The 12,021-nt window shown below is 36.2% G+C and overlaps 1 protein-coding gene across 1 annotated transcript; it reads right to left on the reverse strand.

The window, feature by feature from the left end:
* Positions 1 to 872: 872 nt before the first annotated feature.
* LOC113048318 (ADM2-like) lies at positions 873 to 9,145 on the reverse strand. Its single transcript, XM_026210066.1, has 3 exons — positions 9,061 to 9,145; positions 8,520 to 8,740; positions 873 to 4,111 (listed from the first exon to the last, which is right to left on the reverse strand). Exons 2-3 carry the CDS (start codon positions 8,597 to 8,599, stop codon positions 3,703 to 3,705), a joined length of 489 nt encoding a protein of 162 aa, XP_026065851.1. The 5' UTR covers positions 8,600 to 8,740; positions 9,061 to 9,145; the 3' UTR covers positions 873 to 3,702.
* Positions 9,146 to 12,021: the final 2,876 nt, after the last annotated feature.

The following is a 12,021-nucleotide window of genomic DNA, read 5'->3' on the forward strand; positions in this document are numbered from 1 at the left end:
TGATATCTGCAAACATTTCTGTAGAGTAAAATATACAAAAAGAGGAATAATACACACACACACATAATTATTTAAATAGTTTAATACTTGTATGGTTCTTTCATTACATGTGTAGTATTTTTTTCATAGTTTGCTGACTGACACAACAGTTGTCATGGACTTTAAACCCACATAATTGGTTTGGAAAATAATATGTTTTAAGTTTCCAAAGATCCTATTTAAAGGCTTATTTTTCATTTATGATTCATTCATTCTGCAGCTAAAACCAAGCTAAAATATATTTTTCCAGACCTCTGTTAATGACTGGAATTTTCAACCCAATGTGACTGTACGTCAGTTTTAATCATGTTTGTCGAAGTACTATTATATTGCAATAAAAAATGTAAAAAAGAATAATAGATATATACAAATTTTCTAAGAAATTAATACTTTAAAGATAATGTATCTTGCTTTCTTACAGCACAACTGTTTTCAATATTAATAATAAGAAATGTTTTTTGAGCACCAAATCTCAGCATATTAGAGGATCATGTGACACTTTAAACAGGAGCAATGGCTGCTGAAAATTCAGCTTTGCATCCCAGGAATAAATGATACCCGAGTATATATTCAAATAGAAAACTCTTATTTTAAATTGTAATATTATTTCAAAACATTACTGTTTTAACTGTATTTTTGATCAAATGAATGCAGCCTAAGTGAGCATAAAATACTTATGCTTTTGGATTTCAAAAACAGACCCAAAGTCAATTTTTTTGTCTTAAACCTTTTACTGTACTTAGTGGACCTTTTAATTTGTGTTATGTGATGTCTGTGTGTCCTTTCAATGTAACAAACATCCGCTATTCACATTTAAAAGAGAACAACACATCAGATTTCATCTCACTACTATGCAGTGCTTTATTTCACAGAGAAAAAAAAAGGACATTGAATGGGCGTGACAAACTAATTTTACCATCTTCCCCAAAATATACTCTTTTTTTTTTCATACCCAGAGGACAACACTGAGGTGTGAGAAAACACTGTATGTGATGAATAACGTCTTTGGTGACATAGATACACAAATGCAAACATAAATACATTAACTGAAATATCAGACCTAATAAAAGATAGTGTACATGATACTGAGTGTGTGGTCATTCAGTGTGCTAACGCCCTTTAAAATACATTCATACAGATCCTGCTCAAAATCAGTACACAAAACTGGCAAATCTGAAGTTCAAGTGACAAAAACAGAAACATGCCTCTGCTTTAAAGTGCTTTGCATGGTAGTAACAACACAACTGACTTTTAGTATCAGCTAAAACATGTAATGTTAGAGCTCATGGCCAGGATGACGTTCACACACACGCATACACAAACACACACGTCTTTAAAAGTCTCCAGGACACAGATTCATAACGTTCTGTGTATTCCTTCATCCCGAACACGTTCACATTAACGAGAAAGCTAACGCTTGTGTTCTTCTTAATGAACCAAGTAGGGCTTTAAAGGGGGACAAAGGTCATAAAAATACGCAATACACGGACAGCACACAAAAAACGCACGCGCACAAAGACCGATCAGGGCCAGATTCTGACGCCATGTCACCAAGACGTTCACAACAACCCATAAATAGTAAAATAAATAGATAAATAGTCAAAAAAAGGAATGCGATCAATATAGAAGTCAACATGAGGCAGGCTAAAAAGCTCTCACTGTGCAAACAGTACAGATTAACCAGGCTCTCAGCAGTTTAAAAGCCTTTTAATTATGATTAGTCACGAGATATCAATCAGATCGATTACAGCAGAGAGAATGGTGTCGGATATATAGAGAGCCTGTGAGCAGATTAGCGCCAAAGCACCAGCGATTACTACTTCCTATGATCATCATCATTAGAATCAGCCATGACAAGCAACAAGACTTTTACAGTGACGAATACCATCAAATCCAATTGAAATTCAAGCCTGTTTAAAGATAAGTGAACAGTATAATGTGATGTGAATGCACAGAAAGGGATCAAGTAAATTCAAGTCTTTTTGGTCGGTTCTCTGCCTTTCTGGAGCCATTTGAAAGCAAGTTGTCCTCAAACATACATCACATAATGAGAGAGTTTGGCCTGGCACCCAGCTGAAATTGAGTTTTTGACGTTTAAGTGGGATTTTTAGGATTACTTCTGCTTATTTTAATCCTCAGACATGTACTTTGATGTCTCACAGCATTCCCCCGACATCCACAGCCCCTCAAAAGGCATGGAAAGTTTCAGAAAGTTTTAAATCTGTCGGTTTTTACAGCTACTTTTGCGATGTCTGTCGGGTATTTTTGGTGTGTGTATCCACCCACAAATTCAGACATGATTATTGTGACAAAATGGAATTCTTAAAATACACAACATGGCTGGAAGAGTGCTTTTGGAAGGTCATTTTCCAGAAAGACTTTGGAACGCTTGCCCCACAAATTGTGGTAGAACCAGAATCTTTAATTAGAGTTACAAGGACGAGCTTGAGAATTACTTAAATGATGCCAATCAGGGTTTGTTAAGAATATTTTTAAGGGCAATGATGACATTAACACTTTTTTGTCCATACAATGCAAGTCAGTGGGATCTAAAACCAATCTCAGATACATTAAACGTGCAATGTATGAACATTTGGTGTTACGCAGAATGAAAAAGTCATACAGGTTTGGAACTTCATGAGAATTTTTTTTTTTTTGGGAACGATAAAATGTTCCTTTGAGAGTGTTTTGCAAAACAAATGGGAGAAAATGGTTTTAAAACAGCCCTTAAGATAGTTTTAGCCTCTATGGAGCTGTGACCTTGGTAATGGGTATTTATGGATGAGTTATAACCATCATTTAAAAATGCTCCATAAAATGTCTTGCTTCTGTTTATAAAATGTGGCAAAGCCCAGCAGGATTCTTTCAGAGTTCAAACTGAGACCTTGAGGATCATAACTCAATCCTGTAACTTTATGAACCACGTGAAGTGTAATATTTCAGGCGCCAGACCTCAAAGTGCACTGAGAAGCAACAGTGTGTTAATCCGGTTTCGACTGTGATTTCTACTGTACTGTTATGCGGGTTTAACCAAGGGACCACTGTCTTTGTAAATTCAGACAATTCTCCATTGTCTAAAACCCAACATTTAAACCCAACGCTGCAGTAGCTATTCAAGGTATCAGATGGTGGTCTTGCACCACTTACGAAGCAAATGTAGAAAGTCTGCTTTCTTCTTGAGTCTTTTGGAGACACAAGGTGAGAGGGTTCAGAGGTTTCGGAACACACAAGCCTCACATTGACAGAAATCCAATCCCACACCTTGATGAAATCCACATTAAAGGCTCAGCCAGTTTGATCAGTGATGTAGAATTTAACAGTCTTAGATGAGTCGGGACATAATGCAGCATAACCCGGAATAAACTCTTATCTGAAGACTTCATGAAATGACAATATTAAAATAAAAAAAATCTGTTTGAGTACCAAAAAATGAGAGGCCAGAGTCAAAGTATTTCAGAGGCACCGAATTCAAAATTGTCCATCAAGTAACAAAGGGTCCTTTCTGTCCAAAAAGGCACAGTATACACTCCAGAAAACCAAGGCGGAGAGGAGGAAAGAGTACTACAGCAGTATCCTATTGCAATAAAATAGACAAACATCAGGACAGATATGTGTAACGCTGTATTCTTGGTCTTAGGTTTAGCCGGATGTCCCTGTATTGACTCATCCGTAACTGTGTGGACTGCGCGGGTTAATGGGCGCCTCTTCTCGTCCGCTTTGTGCGCCCATTTGGAAAAGGCGATGGCTGAGGTTTTGTACCTGACAGGTCCCGAGGACGCATCCGACACGCATCAGCTGAGCGTGATGATGGTTGTTGTGGGCTTTTGAGTGCACATTGCGACGACCTCTGTGTTTAGCACTCTCTCCCATTTTGGTGGACTCTCCTGCCATTGGCTGACCGATGTGGAATGGGTTTCTTATTGGGTCTTGAGGTGGCGATTTAGAGAGGATGGCCCTCCATAGAATGGTGCGGTCGATGGAGACCCCATGGTCAGTGTTTGGGCGCTCAGTAATGTCCAGAGAGATGGTATTTTTCTCTCTTAGCTGATGGAGTCTTGTCATGAACTCCAACCTGCAATGAGACAGAGATGAGACTTATAAATATTGCACTTACTCAAGTTTGAACGTTATTTCATTGCACTTTGGAATGCTTAATTCTGATTGGTCTATCTATCTATCTATCTATCATTTAAACACCTAAATAAACTTTTTGAATGCAGATTAATTTATGAATAATTTTATAATTATTATCATTTATTTAAATAATCGATATTTAAATTCCAATTCGATGTTGCAATTCTATTTTCAAACAATATATACATTTTATACATCATTTATAATTAATATTATTTATTTTTTCATTTATTTATTTTATGATTTAATCAAATCATACCGTACACTTTTATTTATTGTGTTGTGGAAGAGTATCGGCTGTAAAAGTTTAATGTATAAAACTATAAAGCTAATGGCACAGTTCATGGTGAAATTAGGTTTATGTAGCTATTTATTGCACGAAATTGGCTTGATCCAACATTTAGTATAATTTACTGCAGATACTAAATGTACTGTTTGGTCAACCGTGCAAACATTTACTGCAACCAACAACTGCTCACTGTTCATAAAAGGTTTGACTCCTTGTGACACCGTGTACAACAAACACACTCTGGTTTTGTTGTGATGGCCAAGGCCAGCTGCTCTCTGTTTGATTATCACACACTGGACACTGAGATCTTGGTTTTTGCCCAGAACCATGGCAGGTGCATGATAAGACAGTGGAAGTTAATTGCATAAAGTTGCATAAAGTGTCCTGCATAAAGTTTCTTGCATTTTTTTTTTTTTTTTGTATTTTTAATTCCAAATGATCTAAAACATCTAAGTATAACTTTAAAAGCAACACATTTATACAAAAACTCTAAAGCTGAGAAATGAAAATTGAGAAATGAAACTGTTGAAATTGTATATATGCATGCCTTGCAATTATAAAATTATTATTTGAAGTCTTATAGGAATAATATGCTACATATACCACTCTAAAAATAATCTACATTCAGTAAATGGGTGGTGAGGGTGGAGATAGATAGATAAATAATATTGTGAAAGGCTGTCTGTTGAGACAGCTATTTATTTAAGTAATTAAATTGACCAATATTAGTTCATGAAACCAAGGAGAATGGCCCCTAAACCGCCTTAAACATGCTCCAGGCATCCATATAAAACGTGAAATGCTTGAGTGTTGGGTATTGTTTGGGAAAACCAGAACTTTAATGGTTAAACTGTGAATAGCAAAAGTGAAATTCAAAAAAGTGAAAGTAATTTGAGCCTGTCAATGGTTAGCGTATAGCGGTAACGAGGAGCATTTTTGAGTCCTCCCTCTTTTTGATGGTTTTTATGGTTTTGGTTCAGAATGGAAACATGCCGCTTGAGGATGAGGAGAAAGGAATTCTGCTCTTAGTTACTAATCCACAATGGAATTCTGCCTGATGGAGGAGTTTTCCCTCTAACCACTAGCAATAATGACCAAGCAGCATGGTGAAAAATGCTAATGTTTATTTTGTAAACGGAGGACTGCATAACTCAAGTCCAAACTTGATTGGCCTGGGATCAGTGAAGCATAGAAAAAGTGAATTTTCAGACAGGTTTTCTCCAACATGTCTACCAAACAGCATCTTACTTAACTGACAGTAGAAGAACATTGATAAATCTGATGCCCTACATAATAGACATTATCTTTGACTTCCTTAAATCCTCTCCTTTATGAATTATAATAGAGGATAACAAGTCTTAAAGTGAATTATCATACAGAAAACCTCATAGATCCTCTCTACAAAAGCGCTGAACCAAATGGCAACCATTTCGGTCATGGAGCGCAGAAAGGTACCGCAAATAAGCATCCAGTTTCCGGCTGTTGTTTTAAATCTGCATTCGGTTTGCCACTTGGCTTCTCTCTCTGCATATTCTCTCACAAAACTAAACCTCAAGATATTATGTAAGGGAGAAATATAGGCCATGTTTGCGTAGCTATTCTGAGAGACCGAAAAAAAAAGTGTTTAAACCACCAAAATGGGCCTCGCTAACCGCCATGTTTGACTCAGGGATGGTATGTCACAGCATGTCAAACCCTGGTTGACATAGCAAAGGTTTCTGTACGTTCTGTGTTCCATGGACACTTATCAAGTGAGTCCATGTAAAGAATGCAAAGTTCTCCAAGAAGAGTTAGGACACTACTGAGAGATATTGAAAGGTCAAAGAAAAAAATAAGTCAAGATAGCTGCTATTTTATGATGCTTTTATCAGACTTTTTGGAGATTTGTTCCACTTCTGTATGCAGAAGAGCAGCATGGACATTCTACTAAGGATCTTGTGTGGGTTTGGAATGACATTAGGGTAAGTAAATGATGACAGAAGTTTCCTTTTTGGTGAACTGTCTCTTTAAAGCCACTTGACATTATTACAGTAATCAGAAACTGCCTGACACAACAGTATTTATCAGTTGTTTATTGTCACTATGTAACTGTAAATCAGTCAGATGTCTGTGACTCTATAATCTAATGTCCTACCAAATATACAAAGCATGCGGCTTGCATGTGCCACAATTATACTGTAAATCTGTCCAGCCTTGACATTTTGGTTTGACACGTGAGGCATTATTGGGTGAGGAAAACTGCCAGAAGATATTAATGAGCTGCTATGAAGACAAGATTATGTTTTGAGAAAAAAAACAACAACAACAACTATCCATTGAACTTTGCCATTCAGACTGGAATACAATTTTCTAGTGCAACTATTTTCTTTTTCAACTTTTGTGTTTATCTGTTCCTCAGGTTAACATTGGGAGAATAAACAAGAAGAGCAAAAACAGCAAGAAAGCACATCAGGAGTCAGCCAGAAGAGGGCACACAGACACTCATACTGAGCAGTTCATTCCTTTTGAGTGCCATCATCAGCCAGCAATAATGAATTGAATGAAGATATAAAGAATGTCATTGCTTTAATTCATTTAAAGGGCAGTTTTCAAGAAAAACTACTTAAGATCCTATTTCAGAGGCCTGCCGCCAATCAAATCCAACTGTAAATGTATTATTTTGTCAGATTGGTTGGAGAATTAGCTTTTGAATCAGGCTGTTTCTTATGCAACTTTACTCTTGACTCAAAAGTGACACAAGTGCTTATCACAAAAAAAAAAAAAAAAATTCACTATACGTGAAAATGTGTCGCTTCAGAAGGCATGGCGTTCACAATAAATTATTCTATTAATCACACGATGAGCACCTGTGTTTTTTGGAAAGTGACTAATGACTTGTTTTGTGAGGTTATGAGTCAAAAATTGAATGATGCAATGATGTTCGCTGCTTACCTTATGCAAAGGTGTACATTGTGTATAGTAAAAGTTAGTTATTATCTGAAGTTCAATTTCTGAAACCATTTAATATAATTTTTCCCAACTCATTGGAAACAAATGTTAAGGAAAAGTTACTGAAAGTGTGTTTTATTCCTGGCCACAGTTGTTATTGCTGGGAAATTGAAGGGAAATCCAATAATAAAAACCTTCACTTTCATTTAATGAAGTAATACTTTGAAATCATTTTCCCCCCTCGTAATCTGCCTCAATAAGTTCCTTATTCAAAAAAAGCCGGCCGGGCAGCCGACTGTGAATGGTGGGATGCGTGCGTTTATACAGTCACGTCTACCATCCTGACTGACCTTGTTCACTTCAACCACTATCTCTAGCGACACAACATCCTTTCTTTGTGTATTAATCTCCTTTTGTATAAAATACATCCCCTGTGCCATCATACTATGAAATGTTTTTGAAAACTTAAGTTTGTCTTTCAACAGGTGTGTTTAACTTTATGAAGTAGCAAAGATTACATTTGCACGTTTGACTCTTTTCAGCGAATCGGTTCTTTTGGATGATCCGTTTTAAAGATTCACCGGCACGGCATTTAACGTTTGAATAAAACCGGTTTATACTTTGTTGCGGTTTATAAAGTGTCTTAATTTTTTATTTCTCGTGTTCTTGTTCAGTTCATCAAAACATAAAAACATAACTTACATTAATAAAGAATCTGAGTGAAAAAAAGCTTTTGCCCATTTTAACATTATGCTATTTCTATACATTACTCAGTGTATAGGGTGTATTTGTAAAGTTCCTGGAAAGTATTTTTTTTTTTTCAGACGGTTTAATTAAGTCAGTGATTTGATGATTCGAGAACCGCTCAGCCCGATTCGTGATTCAAGTGTTCAGAACGGGTTTGTGAACTGGTTCAGCTGAATCATTAAAGAGATTCGGCTCAAAAGAACGGCTCCTTTTAAAGTACAGCGCAGGCATTCATTCATCCTTGAGCGCTTCTTTAGTCTACTTCACAAACTAAGTATCCACATATACCTACCTAGGCTACTATATTAAACTATTAACATTCAAATCAAAAGTTAAATATACTGGCCGACAAATTATAGGTACTTTAAAAGCGGATTCCTACCTGTTTCTCACCGGCAGAGCAAGCAGTTGTGAGGAGAGCAGGCTGATGCAACTTAGAAAAACCGGGAAAAGCGCTCTCATCGTGGGCGAATAATGTTATCCCGCCCCCTTGGTCAGGAGGTGGCTTCCAATGCACCTGAACAATACTGAATTTCCAGCTACTAAAACTGTCAAGTTAGACCAAAAGTCCAACTTCAGGGTTCTGTGGTGTTTCAGCTGTTCCTGAAATGAAGCGGAGGAAAATATTAATTGATGCCTACAACATTTTTTTTCCACGCACAAATTTATATAACATTTAGGATACTGCTAGCCTTTGCTGTGCATCAAATATCTTTGGTAATGTCATCATTTAACTGCATTTAATAGTTAAATGATTTAATACCAGCCTACATACAAAACTAGAGGGTTAAAGTCATGCTCTAATTAGTTGCCAACTAATTACAGCCTCCTCATTTCACTTAGTTCCATTTTAAAGCACGTTCTGAGTATATTTTATATAAGTGCATCATATATACATATATATACATATGAAAGTTACTGACCTTTATCTCAGGTGAAGATCAAGTGCCACGCGTAAAACTGTCTCGAGATTTTTCCCACGGGTGCGCACGCGCTCTTATGAAATCTGAGGTTCAGCTGACATTGGTGCCTTTAAATAGGAACAGGGCGGGACTAACAGCGCGATTTTTTTCATAGGTGTGTCGAATCCCTTATTCACCCTGGGTCATGCTGCTTCTCAGAGTCACTGCGATAATCTATTGGTGTCAAATCAAGTTATTTCTTTTATGCATAACTTTGCTTGGAATTGAATTTTTAGTGCTGCTTGTAAAACGTAAGGCTATTAAATGACAGTTTAAATATAAAAGGAGTTCTAATGATTATAACTATTGCTTTATGAGATGATTGTGGATTGTTGGCACACACTGAACCTACGTACACACTGATCAAAAACCAAAGGCAACCCTTTAATAGAGTCATTTAACATTCACACCAACATTCTCATGAAACTCTTTCTCTTGTTTATCTCTCACATTGGTGTGAGTGTGCAGAGGGGATAAGGATGCTAAAACTGGTTGACTTCCCCAGAAATTCAGGAGGGCAGGACGCACCCTAGCACTTTTCTAATCAATGTGCCTTTTAGTGATAATTGATTGCATAGACATTATCTTTCAGTTGTCACAGAAAACCAGCACATCTTTTGCACTTCTGTTGCAAAACATGTGGTGATATCTGCAAACTCATTTTATAGGCTATACAATATGTCTTAATTAAAGAAGCGTGCACTTCTGTGGAGTTTGAATGGGCTGTGTAGTGTAAGTTATCTTCTTATTTAATTTGCATAATTTCACTGGATATATTTTATTATGAATAATAAAACTGTTAAATAAAAATTTATTTACTTTTTTTTTTTTTTGGATATCATGCACAGTCACGGTACAATTTTTAATGCCAGTTGAGCTTGTGACAAACAAACTTTGAACTTCAGCTATGTGGTGTCATAGATGTCACGAGCTCTTGTTAGTTCAGTTTTACCCTCTAAATGATTTTTTTTCGGCCATGTTTAAGCAACAAAAGATTTAAGGGGATTTCCTAATACTGATGTTCAATCTAAGATCGGATAGTTTACACTTTTCACAATCTCTTTCTTTTCTCCTTAGAAATGTCAAACAGCACCGCAGCTGGTAAATAAACATCACTTATTCAGGTCAGTGCTGGACATTTATTAAATCATTTTTTTTGTAAATGTTTGATGCTACTAAATGATTCTCTGTGTTATTGGAAAACACTATAGTGAATATATAGCGCAATGAACCAAGGTGACTGATTAAAGAAACAATTCTTAGAGACGGACAAGATGTATGTCTCTAGGAATTAAGGTTGGCAAGTGTTTCCTTTACATAATCATGCAAAATCATGCGACAACAGAACTGTGAACTGGAGCCAAATCTCGGATGTGAGCAATAGGTTCCCCCTCTGATCTCTCATTAACTGTATGTGCCAATTAGTTTACATGAGTTACTACACGCCACAGCCAGTGAATCCAGTACAAACCCAAACACAAGCCCTCTGTTAAACTAGGGTGATTTTCTGAAAACATAATCATCTAAATGTTTTCAATTGCAATTAGATAAAAAATACAACACAAATACATGGTTTTAATAAATATGGTTATGGGAGGCCATATGATTATTAGAGGATTAACCAATTTAATTAGGAATAATAGAGAATGGTATGATGCAATTCCCAAATAATAGGCTTATTCTATGGAAAGAATGAACGCTCTTTAAAATCAAACATGAGCATGGGCTTTCCAAAGACAAAATCAACACACTAAGTGTAGAAATTAGGTTATCTAGATAGATAGATAGATAGATAGATAGATAGGTAGATAGATAGATAGATAGATAGATAGATAGATAGATAGATAGATAGATAGATAGATAGATAGATAGATAGATAGATAGATAGATAGATAGATAGCACTATATTAGTAACCTGTTGTCTCTTGTTTGCTGCCCCCTAGTGAACATTACAATAACTACACTGAATAAAGGTCATCAAAGTAATGAAAGATTTTTGGGGTTTAAAAGAGAAAGTTATAGTGGATTTGATCTCCCAGGGAGAAATTCTTAGTGCGTTAAAAGTGCACATAAACATTATGTCTTAGACATTTCAAACACAAAAACAAACCTCTTCACTGACGGTCCTTGAGCTGGAATATCAGTGCCCCCCCCAATGGTAAATTCCTGTTTTAATACAATTTGAAAACATGCTTGTTCCCACTGAGCTTGTTTTCCTTGCATGTTTACGATGGCCCATTGTCCAGTTTGAGAGCACAACTGGTTTGTTATGGCTCACAGTCAAGTTTATTTGCACCACTGTGATGGACAGTTGAGGACATGTTTGTTTTACGGCGCTTCTGTTTCTGTTCTGTTACTATTACCCATGAGCCAGTGTGCCTGTATGTCTTTATGCCTGTATTTACACTTAACTATGGATCTGTGTATGGGAATGGCAGTCTCTTTGAGCGGTTGTATTTGGGTGTGACTACAGGGGAACAATGGAGGTATATTTCCAAAAATACCTTCTGCGAATGAAGACAAAGTCATGAGACTGTGTGCTAGTGGATCAAATAACTGGTGTTTATAAAGGATGGATTAATTCTGGTTCATCAGCACAGAAACCGGCGCATGTGTTTCATCTTGTCATTTCATAATCCTCACATGACTCATTGTTATATCCCCATCCTGCCACTGAACAGGATTGATCTGGCTGATACTGGTTAAATTATTTTATTAGACTTTCAATTGTAATTAAAATGTCAATATCAACTTAAAATAAAATAAGTATACATTTTATTTTATACTTAAAGTATATAATAAGCATTCAACAAAAGATTATAAGGGTCAATTTAACATTAATTTTAACTTTTTTTTTAATTAAAATGGATATAAAAGAAAAAACAACTGAATAAGACACATAATAATGTGAAATCTATTTAG

This window comes from Carassius auratus, chromosome 29 (genome assembly GCF_003368295.1).
Source record: "Carassius auratus strain Wakin chromosome 29, ASM336829v1, whole genome shotgun sequence".
NCBI classification, from domain to species: Eukaryota; Metazoa; Chordata; class Actinopteri; order Cypriniformes; family Cyprinidae; genus Carassius; species Carassius auratus.